At 35.7% G+C, this 17,858-nt stretch overlaps 1 protein-coding gene across 1 annotated transcript in view; it reads right to left on the reverse strand.

The window, feature by feature from the left end:
* Positions 1–17,858, reverse strand: part of SMC2 (structural maintenance of chromosomes 2) — a 50,809-nt gene that overhangs the window by 29,287 nt on the left and 3,664 nt on the right. The window contains exons 2-8 of the mRNA XM_023753227.1: positions 17,068–17,106; positions 14,145–14,243; positions 13,918–13,962; positions 11,447–11,680; positions 11,106–11,255; positions 1,769–2,002; positions 210–369 (exon numbers count right to left, since the gene is read on the reverse strand). Coding sequence (XP_023608995.1) covers positions 210–369; positions 1,769–2,002; positions 11,106–11,255; positions 11,447–11,680; positions 13,918–13,962; positions 14,145–14,243; positions 17,068–17,106 — 961 coding nt within the window. The remainder of the gene's footprint in view (positions 1–209; positions 370–1,768; positions 2,003–11,105; positions 11,256–11,446; positions 11,681–13,917; positions 13,963–14,144; positions 14,244–17,067; positions 17,107–17,858) is intronic.

Raw genomic sequence — 17,858 nt, forward strand, 5'->3', positions numbered from 1 at the left:
GTGATTGGAGCAGGAAATTCTGAGTAGTGAATCTTCAAAAATTCAAAGCACTGTTATAGTTAGATATTTTTGAGACTATATTTGTAAACATTTCTTATACTAATACTCATTAATAGGATAAAAATTTTTCCTACTTGCTATTTTTTAAGTTAGTTTCACCAATCACCACTACCTCCTAATGATTTAATAGTATGTCTTTAAAGGCAAACCTTCATAATTTAGCTTTTTTATTTCGGCTTCAAGTTTTTCTTTAAGCTTCTTCACAGCCTCTAAAGCTTCTTGATCCTTCCTGTAGCCACTATCCATCTTCTTAACTTCAGCTTGTTTAGTCTTTAATTCTTGTTGGGCATGTTTCAATTTCATCTGAGCCTGCAAAGAAAAATGTAACAGACCATCTGAGGCAGAAGGTTCAGATTGGTTTAAGAGAATCAGCCTTGAAAATGCAACTGTTGGCCACTTGGATTAGTATCCCAACAGATCAATCATTTCCCAACATTTTCTCCTCAAAAAAACTACTCAGAGTAAAAACTAATATGTTTAACATAAACCATTAAATAACTTGCAATTTAAATCCCTATTTTTAATAATTATAAAATATGAAATGAATTAGTTCAAATTATATCTAAGAATACTTGTCATTAGCTGGTCAAATTAAGAACACAATAGAACGCCAGAAATCCTAACTCTAGTTCTCTTCCTTTCCACTTAGACAACACTCACAGATATACATTAGTACAATCTAACAAGAGAAGCTGTACTGAGCAATGAGAAATAACATTACATAGAAAAAGGGAAACTAAATTGACAGCAATTTAAATGCAAAGAGTCTGATATTTAAATGCTAGTTTATATAATTGAGCACTATTCCTTAAAACCATGAAGTAGTATTCTAAGCTCTATATGGGTATATCCTCCCTCTAAAACTGAATAACGATGGGCTTGTCCCAATACAAATAAGTTTATAGGAAAACAGAGGATTTTAAAGTTTTTTGGTTATTGATTTTTAACAAATATTTTGTGATCATCTTTGTTGAATTAAAAAGTGGCAAATAGGTGATAGAAAAACTTGAATTGGATTAATATACAATACACACACATGTCCGTATATATTTTCAGAGCTGAGTCTTCCATTACAAACAAAGAATGTGTATATATACATTTTTTCTTTCTGCTATCAAAAGTCTTATATTCACAGGACTTTAAGAGTTGTACAACTATCTAAACAAATTTGAAAACCATTCTAATAGATTGACAAGCCTTTGAAAATTATGAAATCAGAGTAGGAAAACCAAAGATTAGAATGGGGGTAAGTGGGAAGTGGAGATACTTCCAAGGAGTATGTTGTCAAGTTTTAGAACCAAGGTTTTAAGATCTAGATGTGGTGGGCATAGAAATGGAGAGAATACTTTTCTATTCCTGTCAAATCTTAGTACTTCAAGTTTATGATGCCAATAAATACAGCAAAAAAATATATAAAATTGACTAACCTCAAATATTCCATAAAGTACTGGAAACAAAATAAAGCCTTTATTGCACTAACAATTTCAATTAACCTATAAAGGCATTTTAGGTTTTAAAGCATCTTTAAACTATCAATATTTAGCAATCCACATATCAGAATTTCATTACAGTAAATGCTATAAAGTGGCAGAATAAAATAAACAAGATCCTTGACATTGATCTGACTATTTTTTAACAAAGCATAAATGTGAAGCATCTTCTCGAAAACAAAAAAAGTAATCACATAGTGCTTAATGTCTATATTTACCTGTTTGGCTTCTGTCTGAGCTTTACTTATGTCATTTTTACAGGCCATCATTTGACCAGCAAGAGTTGCTTCTGCTCCATCTTCGTTACTGGACAGGCCAGCGGAAACAGCATTGAAGTGCTGTTGTGCAGCAGCCAAAGCTTCAGCGTCTTTATTACTTGCTTCTTGAAGGGTGTTCAGCCCATCTGTTATCTTTTTAACCTCTTTCTCCTTTGCTGCTAAAGTTTTAGAATCCTTTAGGAAGAGTTTCAGATTGAAAAGTGTTATATTTTAGGAGAAACATCTATTTTCTAATACATATGTACACTTATGTCATCAAATTTCACTGCAATTTGAAGGTGGGCATGGTTACAAGGAAAATAATGTCACCTTAAATAAAATAATTTAAACATTTTATTCCCATTTTGAAATTCGCTCTATTTTAGGATAAATGTGCTGCCTTTTTTTTAAAATGAAAGGCAGGCTTCTTGTCTCCCAGGCCAGATCCTTTTCTTTTTTTTAAAATGTATTTTATTGATTTTTCACAGAGAGGGATAGAGTTAGAAACATCGATGAGAGAGAAACATCGATCAGCTGCCTCCTGCACACCCACTACTGGGGATGTAAATATGTGCTTCTTATCTTTCTATAAATACTTTCATATGTTATAGTCAAATCTGAGAGATAATGAGCTAAAACATAATTGCAAATTTAAACCACTTGAAGAAACTAAAAATCAGTTTCTAAAACTAAATAATTATAATAGCCATCCTACACCAATTTTAAAAGTAGAGATTTTAGGATTAAGAACATGTATATAAAAATATTTTTAGGCCCTGGCCTGGTAGTTCAATTGGCTAAAACGTCATCCCAATACACCAAAGGTTGTAGGTTTGATCCCAGGTCACGGTATATACAAGAATCATCCAATAAATGCATAAATAAATGGAACAACAAAACGATGTTTAGCTCTTTAAAATCAATTAAAATTTTTTTAGATATTTTTATAACTATTAAGGGCCATAAAATTTAAGCATTAAATAATTGTGGGGATAGCATTACTTAACACCTTTTTATGCAAGATACCAGCCCTAAAAAATATGTATATCTATACTTTTTATATGAAAGTGACCAGAAATCAGAAATTTTGGCCCACCTGTTTAATTCATGATTGAATAAATATTTACCAGATGTTTACTATGTACCAAACAAAACTATGTATTGTTTTAGACTCCTCAGGGAGCCTATATGTTAGGGTGGAAGACATAGTAAGCAAACAAAGCAAGTAAAGGGATGGAAGGTGATTGGGGGGGGGGGGCTATTATTTTAAGAAGAATGACAGGAGGTCTTTTTGTGATAACATTTGAGCAGAAGCCTAAATGAAATAAAAGGAGTGGCCATGCTATACTAGGAGGAATTGTGATTGGAGCAATGAGCAAGTGGTAAGAAAGAGCCAGGGGTTAGACCATATAGTATAGTAAACCATGGTAAAGACTTGGATTTAATTATACTTGTAACTTTGAAACCACTAAAGGTTTTAAGTACAAGAATGATGTGATCCAATTTGTATTTTAGCTTTTGTACAGATCAGACTATAGAGCAGGAGGGGTAACTAGTAAGGACACTATTGCAGTATCCCTCATGAGAGGTGATGGCTTATACCAGGTTAGCAGTGATGGAGGTGATGAAAAGTGCCTGTATTCGGGATATACTTTTAAAGCCAACAGAATTTGCTGATGGATTAGATGCAGGATTTGAGAGAAAAGGAGAAATCCAGGAGGACCCTATGATTTCTGGACAGAACCGTTAGGTTACCAGTGGTGTCCTTTACCGGTATGAGAAAAATTCAATAATATAGGCAGGTTTGGGTAGGCGGAGTAAATTTAAGAATTTTATTTTAGATATGTTAAGTTTTAGACTTTGTTAGCCACCCACGTAAAACTATTAATTAAGAAGCTAGACTAATGAGTCTAGAATTTATCTAGCTTCCCTGAGTCTAGAATTCAGGGAAGGAGTCAATAATTTGGGACATGCCAACATATGTACTTGGATTTGTATTTCTAACCTGGATTCAACATCTCTATTTAGATGTCTAACAGGGACCTCAAGCCCATTAAATTCATACTATACTTCTTCCTATTCTCCACTCAGCTTATGGTAATCCTAGGTCCAACTGTCAAAACCTAGAATTTTCCTTCACTCCTTCCTTTTATATTTAACAGCCAATCTCCAGGTCATTCTGGTTGGACCTACCCTTAAGATGTGCACAAAATGTCACAACTTTCTCAGTACACTCCATTTCTATTGCATTTTTCCAAGGGCTAACACCTGGACAAGCTACTTCCCTCATCCTTTAGTTTGTTCTCAAAACAAGAATGGGAGACTTCTGGTCAAGATGGTGGAGCAGGTAAACAATGTGCCCACCTCCTCCCATGTAACAACTAAATTATAGAACAACCATCGAGAACTACCTGAAGACAAGCTCAACAGGTCCTATGATATAAAGCAGCCATGCTGAGAATGGTAGAAAGGGCAAGAAACAGAATAGGCAGGTCCCAAATGCTGGCAATTAAGAATCAGGAGGCCTATCTCAGCTTCACCACACTCCCCAGCCTAGGGCTCCACTGCCAGGAAGAGGAGTCCCCATAACAACTGGATGTGAAAACCAATGGGCATTGTGTATAAGAGAAACAGAGGGGTACTGGAGTCCTACCCACTGCAGGTCTTAGAGGGCCTGGACACAGACTCACTTACTCACAATCTCACTAGCTCTGAGCCTCAACACAGCAGCTCAAAAAGCCAGAGACACACAGGAAGAACTAGCTTCAGGGCAAGGGCTGGAGGGCAGGGGCCAGGACAGTTCCCTCCCTGAGGAAAGTGCTGGCAGGTGCTACTGTTCCTGTATTGAGCGCCACCCCCCCCCCTCCCCCCCCCCCGCCATCCCCTAGTGTAGGCAGGCACCAAATCTGAGTCTTCATTAATCTAACACCATTCACCCTAGTAATTCCCTGAGACCCCAGTGCACCCAACTCATCCACCTAGCAGAACCTCTTCCAGCAGCTCCTAGACAGAAGGAACCTGCCTAAGCTTGAGTTGTGGACTGCCCTAAAATCTTCCAAAAGTACACAAATTCCAAATAAGACTTGGTGTGCTCGGTACCTGTTGTTTACTCCAACAAACACAAAGTGGTGACCAGTCTCTCAACTTGTATAACTCCCATCAGATGGCCCCAAGCCTGGCATAAGCAGTGGCCATAAGTGGCTTGGAACAAAGCCTCAAGTGACAAAAATCTGGCACAAGTGGCAGCAAGCCTGAGCTCCCAATGTGGTGTCCACCAAAGGGTGCCAAACCCAACACCAGAGGAAGTCAGCTATACACAAGGGGATATAACTCTTGTAAACATACACACACCCAACATAGAAGCACCTAAATATATAAAGCAAATATTGATGGACATAAAGGGAGACAACAACAGTAATACAGTAACAGTGGGAACTTTAACACCCATTCACATCAATGCATAGATCATCCAGACAGAAAATCAGTATGGAAAAATGGCCTTAAATGACACATTAGATCAGATTGATTTCATTCTTTTAGAACGTTTGATCCAAGAGCAACAGAATATACATTCTTTTTAAGTGAATATGAAACACTTTCTAGGATAGACCACATATTAGTACACAAAACCGATCTTAATAAATTTAAAAGACAAATCATAAAAAGCATTTTTTTCTGACCACATGGTATGAAATCAGAAATCAAAAAAAAAAAAAATTGAAAAACAAACACATGGAGGCTAAATAACATGCTCTAAACAATAAATGTGTTAACAAGATCAAGGAAGAAATCTAAGTATCTTAAAACAAATGAAAATGAAAACAATGAACCAAAATTTATGGGACATAACCAAAGCAGTTGTAAGAGGGAAAGCCACATCAATACAAGCCTACCTCAAGAAACAAAAATCTCTAACAATCTAACCTTACAACTAAAGAAATCAGAAAAAGCATTAAACAAAGCCCAAAGTGAGAAGGAAGGAAATAATATCAGAGTGGAAATAAAGTAGAGTCTTAAAAAAATTAATGAAACCAAGAACTGCTTCTGTAAAAAGATAAAAATTGATAAACCTTTAGGCAGACTCAAGAAAAAAAGAGAACCCAAATTAATAAAATCACAAATGAAAGTGACAACTGACACCACAGAAATACAAAGAATTAAAAGTATCACAACAATTATTTGCAAACAAACTGGACATTCTCTTTCTCGAAGAAATGAAATTTCTAAACAGATCTGTAAATATTAATGAACTTGAATCAGTAATTTAAAAAATTCCCAATAAACTTAAGTCCTGGGCTAAATGGCTTCACAGGTGGATTCTACAGCACATTCAAAGATTTGATACCTATCCTCCTCAAAATATTCCAAAAAGTTGAAGTTGAGGGAAAGCTTTCAAACTCCTTTTATGAGACCAGTGTTACCTATACTAATACCAGACAAAAACACTTCCAAAAAAACAAAATTAAAGCCAACCTCTCTGATGAACTTAGGTGCAAAAATCATTAACAAAATATTACCAAACCAAATTCAGCAATACTTTAAAAAGATCATACAACATAATCAAGTGGAATTTATTCCTGAAACAAGGTTGGTATACCACATGACTAACGTGATATACCACATAAACAAAATGAAGTTTAAAAATCAAATGATCACATCAACAGATACAGCAAAAGCATTTGACATATCCAACATCTATTTAAAAACTCTCAGCAATGTGGGGATAGGGGCACCATACCTCAACATTACAAAGGACACATAAGAAGCCCACAGCTAAATCATGGTGAAAAGGTGAAAGTTTTTCCTCCAAGATCAGGAAAAAAACAAGGGTGCCCACTCTTTCACCACTTCTATTCAATACTAAAGGCCTGGTGCATGAAATTCGTGCATGGGAGAGGTCCCCTCAGCCCAGCCTGCGCCCTCTCGTAATCCAGGACCCCTCGTGGATGTCCAACTGCTGGTGTCGGCCCGATCCCTGCAGTTGGACATCTGGCAGTGGGACATCCCTCTGCAACCTGGGACTGCTTGCTCCTAACCACTCATCTGCCTGCTTGCTCTTAACCGCTTGCCTGCCTGCCTGCTCAGTGAGCGTCATAGCGACCAGCCATTCTGGTTGTTCCGTCACAATGGTCACTTAGACTTTTATATATATGTAGATAGTATTGGAAGCCCTAGCCAGATCAGTTAGTCAAGAAAAAGAAATAAAAAGCATCCAAATTAGAAAGGAAGAAGTTAAACTGTCATTATTTGCAGATCACATGATACTATAGAGAACCCTAAAGATTCCACCAAAAACAGGGGTGGGCAAACTTTTTGACTCGAGGGCCACAATGGGTTCTTAAACTGGACCGGAGGGCCGGAACAAAAGCATGGATGGAGTGTTTGTGTGAACTAATATAAATTCAAAGTAAACATCATTACATAAAAGGGACCGGTCTTTTTTTTTTTTTTTAGTTTTATTCATTTCAAACGGGCCGGATCCGGCCCGCGGGCCGTAGTTTGCCCACGGCTGCACCAAAAAACTATTCAAATAATAAATTAATTCAGTACAATAGCAGGATACAAAATTAATATTCAGAAACTGATTGTGTTCTGACACACCATAATGAACTCCCAGAGAAATGAAGAACACAATCCCATTTACAATTATGTAAAAAACAAACAAACAAAAAAAAAAAACAACAGCCCTGGAATAAATTTAACCAAGTAAATAAATGGACCTGTAGTCAGAAAACCATGACACTGAAGAAATAAAAGAAAAAGAATAGACAAATAAATGGAAGTATATACTGTGCTCATGGAACATCATTAAAATGAACTTATTACTGAACACAATCTACAGATTCAGTGCAAGCCCTATGAAAATTCCAATGGCATTTTAAACAAAACTAAAACAAATAATCCGAAAATTATGTGGAACCACAAAAGGTATCAAATAGCCAAAGCAATCTTGAGAAAGAACAAAGTTAGAGGTATCAAGCCACCTGATATGAAACTACTAGGTGTACTGGTTAATAATGCCTATTTTTTTTTTCAATAGATGGAGTTACACATGTTGATATATATGCGATGTGATACGTATGTTATTTTGTTATATTGACAGCAACCTTCAAAACTTCATATGTCAAATTTTCTGAGGGTGTTAACATCATAGATATTTTTACGATTAAAAATGTTGAATTTCGTCCCAAAAAAGAGCATTTGCGGGAAGTTTTAATTCATTACTTTATTTTGAAGAAAAGTGCTGCTGAATACTTTGGGAAGCTTATGGTGAACATGCTCCATCTCAAGATACTTGTGAACGCTGGTTTAAATGCTTTAAAAGTGATGATTTTGATGTGAAAGACAATGTCCAGGTCAACTGAAAAAGTTTGAAGACCAACAATTACAAGCATTATTGGATGAAGATGCATGTCAAACTCAAAAACAACTTGCAGAAAGGTTAAGTGTTGCTCAGCAAACAATTTCTGATCATTTACAAGCAATGGGAAAGATTTTAAAGGAAGAAAAATGGGTGCCACATCAACTGAATGAAAGACAAATGGAAAACCGAAAAGTCATCAGTAAAACGTTGCTTCAACAGCACAAAAGAAAGTCTTTTTGCATCGAATTGTGACTGGCGATGAAAAGTGGATTTATTTAGAGAATCCCAAACACACAAAATCGTGGGTTGATCCAGGTCAACCATCAACATCGACTGCAAGGCCAAATCGCTTCGGAAAGAAAACAATGCTCTGTGGTTGGTGGGATCAGAAAAGTGTGGTGTATTATGAGCTTCTAAAACTAGGTGAAACCGTTAATACTGATGGCTACCAACAACAAATAATCAATTTGAACCATGCTTTGATTGTAAAACAAACAGAATGTGCCAGAAGACACGGCAAAGTAATTTTGCTTCATGATAACGCACCATCACACACCTCAAAACCAGTTAAAGACACATTAAAAGATCTTGCCTGGGAAGTATTAACCCACCCGCTGTATTCACCAGACCTTGCTCCTTCAGATTACCACTTGTTCCAATTGATGGCACATGCACTTTCTGAGCAGCACTTCAAAACATACAAAGAAGTGGAAAAATGGCCGAAACCGGTTTGGCTCAGTGGATAGAGCATCGGCCTGCGGACTGAAAGGTCCCAGGTTCGATTCCGGTCAAGGGCATGTACCTGGGTTGCGGGCACATCCCCAATAGGAGATGTGCAGGAGGCAGCTGATCGATGTTTCTCTCTCATCGATGTTTCTAGCTCTCTATCTCTCTCCCTTCCTCTCTGTAAAAAATCAATAAAATAAAATAAAAAAAAAAAAAAAAGAAGTGGAAAAATGGGTCTCTGAATGGTTTGCCTCAAAACAAGAAAAGTTCTATTGGGACAGTATCCACAAATTACCTGAAAGATGGGGAAATGTGTCGCTAGCGATGGACATTACTTTGAGTAAAGCACTTTTGATGTTTCTCTTGAAATTATCGTGTTTTCTTTGATTACAAAACCTGCATTATTAACCGATACACCTAGTATACTACAAGGGTATATTAACCAAAACAGCATGGTAGCATGGTACTAGTACAAAAAGAGACACAATAGGACAGAATAGGGACACCAGAAATAAACCCAGGCATATATGACAAAGGAGGCAAGAATATACAATGGGATAAAGAGAGTCTTCAATAAATGGTGTTGGGAAAAGTGGACAGATTAATGCAAAATATATATATAATAAAATTAGACCACTTTCTTACACCAGGTACAAGAACAAACTCAAAATTGATGCAAGACTTAAATGTAAGACCCAGTAAACTATTTGACATCAATCTTAGCAATATACTTTTTAAAATCTATTTCTCCTCAGGAAAGAGAAACAGATGAAATAAATAGAATTACATTAAACTAAAAAGTTTTTGCACAGCAAAGGAAACCATCAACAAAACGAAAAGACAACCCTATTCAATGGAAGAACATATCTGCCAATGATACATCTGATCTCAGGGTAGGAGTTAATAAATATCCAAAATTTATAATGAGCTCAATATCGAAAACACATACAATCCAATTAAGAAATGGGCAGAGGACCTGAATAGACACTTCTCCAGAGGATATACAGATTGTCAATAGACATGAAAAAGCTGCTCAATGTCACTAGTCATCAAAGAAATGCAAATTAAAACCGGAGTTATCAGCTCACACCTGGGCTATCATCAATAAATCAACACACAAATGTTGGGCAAGGATGTGGAGAAAAGGGAACCCTTGTGCACTGTTGGCAGCATCGTAAATTGGTGCAGCTACTATGAAAAACAGTATAAAGGGTCCTCAAGAAATTAAAAAGATAACTAACATATGACACAGCAATACCACTGCTGGGTATTTATCCAAAGAAACCCAAAACACCCATTTGAAAAGATATACACCCCTACGTTCACTGCAGCATTATTAACAATAGCCAAGATATGAAAGCAACTCAAGTTTCCCTTGAGAGATGAATGGCTCAAGATGTGGTACATATATATAATGGAGTATTATTCGACCATAAAGAGAATGAGATCTTGCCATTTGCTACAACATGGATGGACCTAGAGGGTATTATGCTAAGTGAAATCAAGTTATATAAATGTCTAATATCTATGTTGTACACCTGAAACAAATATAATATTGTATGTCAACAACTGTAATTTAAAAATTAAAAAACACAATACAAGTAGTCCAACTAAAACAAGAAACATCACGTTTCTGCTCAACCAACTCCAGTGGCTTCCCATGTCATTGGAAATACAGGTCAAAGTCCTTCACACTGCCTTGTAAAACTACATGTGAACCTACATCCTATTATCTTTCCGCATTCCTACTACTTAGCGCTAACCAACAACACTGATGTTCTTGTTAGACCCTGGGGAAATTCCTGTTCTTCTGCCTGGACCATCTTTCCCCACAGCCTCCAAATTTATCTACATGGTTCTGACATCCTTTGGGTCTTTAATGAACTATCACACTATGAGATCTTCAATGGCTACTCAACTTAAAAGCCCAAATTGCACCCCTCTCTCATATACTCCCAATCCTCTCCCCTGCTTTGTTTTCTATCCACATCAGTTATCACTATATAACATGCTATATACCTCATATCTTTATTTTCTTTATCATTTTCCTCACTAGAATGAAGACACAGAAGGCATTGCCCATTTTTGTCACTTAGTCCTTTGCTACATACCCAACCCAAACACGTACACTTGATCCATAGCAGACACTCAGTAAATATAAATAGAATGTATACTACTAGTGACATAAAATTAAGCTTATTTGCTTACCTCAATCATATTTTTTTCCAACTCTTTGCGTTTGTTTTCTTCACCTGTCAGATTTTTCTTCTTGAGATCAAAGGCACTTTGAGATTTAGTATTAACTCGCTGAGCTTCTGCAAGAGCATCTTCTAAAGATCGGAGTACACCTCCAATTTCCTGTAATCAAATGTATACAATTAAATCAAAATACTTAAAATTTGTTCATGTCATCATTTTCTTATATGATTTGTACATAAATTACTTTCTAAAAGATTAGACTGACAATGCTCAGTGAATCCTAAATAATCATTGTATATAATTTAGCATTTGTTCAGGCTATATTATGTATTTGTACATGTATGTCTAACCTTATCTTTTCTTTTTTCCAACTCCTCTATTTCATGATTCAGTGCTTTTATTTTTTTATCATTCTCAGACAATTCCTCTTGAAGCTTTTGAACTTTATCCTGCATTTCTTTTAAGTCCTCAGCTGAGCGTTCTTTGGTATCTTCAGCAAGCAAAAACTGATAAGCAATATATAAACGACTCAAATGTTCTATTTCCCTCATTACTTTTTGATACTCCAAGTAGGAAGATCTTTCCTGAAAGAGAAATCAGCAATAAAGCACAATTCAGAATTCGTATTTTTAAACAAATTTGGAAAGAATCAAACTGCAGCAACATGTATAAAATTTCCCATTACATGATAGATTTTGTCTTAGACTAAGTGATCATGGACTATAAACTTTAGGAAACCTGAAATATCAGAACTCTGCCTTTTTAGATAACATTACACCAAGACTAGTGAATCCTATGTAGCTATTTCTTTTAATACATAATTAGGCAGTTGGGATTAACAAAGAAATATGAATATAGATTCATAGACTGGGGTTCATAAGTCTATAAATACAACATTTACAACTATCAATAATACAGCATTAATATATTTTTCTATAGTCTAGTCATCCCTCTTTATTTACAAGGGATTGATTCCAGGACTCCCTGTGGATACAAAAATCTGCAGATACTCAAGTACCTTATATAAAACTAGAGGCCTGGTGCACGAAATTCGTGCATGGGGTGGTGGGGAGAAGGCGGGGAGTCCCTCAGCCCAGCCTGTACCCTCTCGCAATTTGGGACCCCTCAGGGGTGTCTGACTGGCAGTTGGATATCCCTCTCCCAATCCGGGACGCTGCATGTACAAGTACCCATACTATTCATACAGATGAAAGGCATCTTGCTGTTGTATGGGCAGCTACATTTTTTTTTGCCCTGATTATAAAAAGTAGTACATAACATGATCCTTCTAAGGCAGTAGTACCAGTTTCCCCATCTTATGGGTGGAAAAATGAAGCAGAGAGAAGTTAAGTAAATGGCTTTGTCACACAGTTATAAGTGTCAGAATCAGGGCTGACCACAAAATGTGCAAGCCAGAGTCCATGCATGTCATCACTGCATCATCCTGTTTTTTCAGTGTTAGAGTAGCATTGCCAGGTTTTAATTTTTAAATCCAAGATACTGTTCCCAATATATAGGGTAGGGTCCCTAGGCCTGGCTGGTGGTCAGGGCTGATCTGTGGGGCGACCAGCGGGGCAATCGGGGGGCCCTGACCGGGGGCAGCTCCTGCATTGAGTGTCTGCCCCTTGGTGGTCAGTGCGCGTCATAGCAACAGGTCGTTCCGCCGTTTGGTCGATTTGTATTATTAGGGTTTTATTATTTGGATGGCATAATACAAAGCACTCCTATTACCAAAATGCCTACCCAACATTCATTCATGTAACTATTCTAAGCACTTACACAATACTAAGCCTGATTCCCATAAGGACCATCTGGGGCACACAAAGTAACTATTAAATTTCCTAATATGCAGACAAAGAAACCAATTCAGAATAAATGACCTTTTCATGTTGTCAGATTTAGAAAGAATTTGGCAAAATCAGGTGTGAAACTTAGGTTTAAACTGTAATCTAGTGTTTTCCACTAAATCATGCACACGGGGTACCTTCAAGATCATGATGTTTCAGTTTTTCAAGTGACACTTATTCTACTATATGGATTCAGAAGAACTTTGAGAATTTCAAATGTTAATGAGAATTTAATAAATTCCTAAATGCCTAACTTTAAAAATGTGCTATATATGTACCTTCCCTGAAAAATTGATTATGGAGTCAGAAATTGCAAAGATAGAGAAAACTTAATTATCTGGTTCAATACCTTTCATTTCCCCAAATGCCTTCAAAGTAGTAATTGTAGTGATGGCCCTTATATCCTAGAAGTTACTAAGAGTTCTGTATCTTTAAGAAATGTTGTTCTGTGCAATTCTAATTATCCAAAAAAATCTAGATTTCTTTTTAACAAAGTATTAAATTTTGGCATATCATTATCTAAGATTATCCAAAATCATTATGACTTAATAGATATAAAGTGCATGTTCTCTAGAGTGGAAGGCTGAGTATGGGGTACCAACACTAATTCTTTATCTCATCCCAGAAAATAATCCCTAAGACAGTGATGGCGAACCTTTTGAGCTCGGTGTGTCAGCATTTTGAAAAACCCTAACTCTGGTGCCGTGTCACATATAGAAATTATTTAATATTTGCAACCATAGTAAAACAAAGATTTATATTTTTGATATTTATTTTATATATTTAAATGCCATTTAACAAAGAAAAATCAACCAAAAAAATGAGTTCGCGTGTCACCTCTGACACGTGTGTCATAGGTTCGCCATCACTGCCCTAAGATATAGTACATATTTCATCCCTATGTATATGATCTTGGATACATCACAAACTGTGAGACATTCTAGCTTGCTGTCTCTATATATATATCTACATACCTCTTTTAATTTCTGAATGGTTGGAGTAATTTCTTCTTCAAGTATCTGAAAAATTAAAGAAAATAAAATTTTTCAGTATGTAAACTATCATTTAAAAATTTTTAAAAAGGAGTAGTACAGAAGACTGGAAAACTGAAACAAGGGGGGGAGATTTCCCTCTTTAGAGCAGAGAAACTTTAAATGCAAAATGACCCTCTTCTCTAAAACTTTTACATAAATTTAATTACCGTCTTAATTTCTTTCAGCTTTTCTATAGTTTTTTGGGCAGCTATTTTTTTGTATTCATACATCCTGGTTCCAGCTGCTTCTTCTATCATGGACAAAATCTAGAAAGACAATTGTATTGTTTTAAGAATCTAAGACAATAAATAAATCTCATTGAAATTTACATTAATTATATCACTTAAAGCCTTGACCACACTAAGAGCTTATCAAAATAATGGCCCAAATGGATCATAAAAGATAAGTGCATAAAAATGTACATGTTAGCCATAACCCTTACATTCCAGAAACATTTCTGGCTGTCACTCCAATTCTAACATCAAACCTTATGCTATACCAGGGTACATTTCTTTTAAATTTGAAAGCCAGTAATTCCTCACTCCTCTTTTCCTTCAAATATTAGTCTAAAAAAAGTAAAGGCTAACACCATTCAGCTTTCATTTTAGAAGTTTCTACTTAAAATTGTCCCAATTAAGACTTGAGCCATTTTGTGCCTAGAAGGATGAAGCATGGCATAACATCTGCATCCCAAGCATGGCACATGCTTCAAGAACTTGGGCAAATAACTTAATTTTCTCTGTGCCTCAGTTTCTTCATCCAGAGTACTGGTAATATCTCAGAGCACTGCTAATATAATTCATGTGAAAGGCACTCTGAAAAAGGCAAATATTAATCAATTATAATTGTATAAGAAGTGAAATTTTTCCAGCACTCCGTTTTCAGAAGCTTCTACTCAGGACCAATCCCTATCTCAAGAGGATTGTTCCTCTGGAACTCACTTTGACTTCTATGTATTTGGCAGTTTTCAAATTAGTTTTTCCTTAAGATGTTATCTAAAGGAAATAAAGATGCTCCACATTCAAATTAGAAAGGTATTATCAATTATCAGTCTTATTAGCGCTTCTCAATAACTAATGAGCCCGTGTTCTCTAAAAAACATTCATTCCTTCATACCAACTCTTCTCAAGGGGGCGCTAAGAGAAAATATGCCCTAAGTAATCCATTATAGGCAATGAATTAATTTCACTCAAATCTTTTTCTGTAGGATTTTTCTATAGGGTTTAACTCTGATATGAAACACCGGTTGAGGAAAGTTGCTTTATACTACATTCAAAATTTATTTTAACATTGGGCACATAAAACTCCTAGAAGAAAGCATAGGTCGTTAGCTCCTTGACATCCTTGCCATCATTATGATGTCAGAAGCTGCAAAAATTACAGAGAAAACTTAATTATTTGGTTCAATACCTTTCATTTCCCCAAATGCCTTGAAATTAGTAGTAATTGTAGTATGGACCCTGGTATCCTAGAAGTTACTCACTCTACCAACAATAGTTACTAAGAGTACTGTAACTTAGCAATGACTTTTTGGATTTGACACCAAAAGCAAGTACAAAAAAAGCAAAAATTAACAAGTGGGACTACATCAAACTAAAAAAAAAACTTCTGCACAGCAAAGGGCACCATCAACAACATGAAAAGACAACCTATGGGAGAAAATACTTGTTAATCATGTACCTGAAGAGGTGTTAATATTCAAATACACCAAGAACTCAATAGAAAAACACACAAATAATCCAATTCAAAAATGGGCAGAAAATGTGTGAACATTTTCCCACAGAAGACAGATGGCCAATAGGTAGATGAAAAGGTGCTCAACATTACTAGTCATAAGGAAAATGCAAATCATAACCACAATAATATGTAATCTCATACCTGTTTGGATGGCTATTATAAAAAAGACAAGAAATAAAAAGTACTGGCAAGTAAATGGGAGAAAGGGAAAATCTTGTGCACTGTTCGTGGGATTGTATATTGGTGTAGTCACTGTGGAAAAACTTCCCACATTGGAAGTTTCTCAAAAAATTAAAAATAGAACTATCACATGACGCACCAATTCCATTTTGGGGTATTTATGCAAAGGAAAAACACTAACTTGAAAAGATATTTGCACTCCCATGTTCAATGCAGCATTTACAACAGCCAAGACATTGAAACACTTAAGTGTCCACTGATAAACAGTGAGGTACACAGGCAAACCTCGCTGTATTGCACTTCATAGATGTCCTACTTCTTACCAATTGAAGGCAAGACCCTCCACCAGATGATTTGCTTTATTGCAGTGGTCTGGAACTAAACCCACAATAACTATGAGGTATGCCTGTACATATGATGGAATGTAATTCATCAATTTAAAAAAAGGAAATTTTGCTGTTTGTGACAACATGGAAGGACCTTGAGGGCATTATGCTAAACAAAGTTCAGAGAGAAAGACAAATACTGTATTATCTCACTTATATTCTTTCTAAAAAGAAAACAAAAACCAAACTCATAAAGAGAACAGATTGGTGGTTGCCAGAGGTAGGGGACTGGAGGTGGGTGAAATATGTGGTCAAAAGGTATAAACTTCCAGTTATAACATTTATAAATCATGAGGATACAATGTATAGCATGGTGGCTATAGTTAATACTGTATTTGAAAGTTGCTAAAAGAATAAACTTTAAAAGTTCTCATCACAAGGAAAAATTATAACTGTGGTGATGCTAAATATACTATAATGATCATTTTTGCAATATATACATATTGAATCATTATGTTGTGCACCTGAAATTAACATCAATTATATTTCAATTAATAGTTTTTAAAATCTGTTTAACATTGTCTCACACCTTTTGTTATAAATCCTGGGGTTAGGATTATTGACTCCAATTTATGGATTAAAAAACTAAGGCTCAGATGGTTATGTTATAAAATTAAAATAAAATATTGGGTAAATGTTGAAAAAAAAACTACTTTCTTTACTAATCATTCGTACATAAATGTTTTCAAGAATAATGGAAGAAAGCATAGTAAAAATTGATTATCTAGAAGATTAAAACAATATATAATTATTACTATTTTTACTGTCCATTAAGTAGTTCTCTTACCTCTGGAGGTTTCATATTCAATACTTTTGTGATTCGGCCCTGTAAATAAAATGGTAAACTTACCATAATGATAACAAATTAAAGGCATATATGTCTATCTGCACTGAAGCTACTGTATCCTAATCAATCTTCTGGGAGTTCTTTTTTCTATATCAGGAGTGGGGAACGTCCAGCCTGCGGACTGTATAATATGCCCGCGAAATCATTTGGTCTGGCGCTGCCAAGGCATTAGGGGTGAGTTAAATGTTTGGCCAAATAAAGCAGGCTAATTTTTTTAAGTTGACAATGTTGTATGGCCCAGGAATGATGTTATAAATATCCAAATGGCCCTTGACAGAAAAAAGGTTCCCCACACCTGTTTTGCACACAATAAAAGATGTTTCTTTTATTTGAGACTGAAGGTATCTTATAATTCTAGAGTGATACAAATTATAGAAGTTAATAAATGATAGATACAAAGTTAACTCTGCCCAGATTTCTGCAACAGTTAATACTAATGATATAGAATTTGCCAATTCCAAAACAGGCATATCAATAAACTTTTAGCATAATTATTGAATATTTCCTGGTCTTTTTGAAAGACAGCCCTCCAAAATAATTTCTAGAAATAGACTGCATACTTCTAGGCCAAGGGTAGGAAACTTTTTTTCTACCAAGGGCATTTGGATATTTATAACATCATTTTTGGGCCATACAAAATTATCAACTTAATATTTAGTCTGCTATATTTAGTCAAACATTTAATTAATTCATCACTAATGCTTTGCAGGGCCAGACCAAATGATTTCCAG

The sequence above is a fragment of the Myotis lucifugus genome, unplaced genomic scaffold (assembly GCF_000147115.1).
Source record: "Myotis lucifugus unplaced genomic scaffold, Myoluc2.0 scaffold_43, whole genome shotgun sequence".
Lineage (NCBI taxonomy): Eukaryota > Metazoa > Chordata > Mammalia > Chiroptera > Vespertilionidae > Myotis > Myotis lucifugus.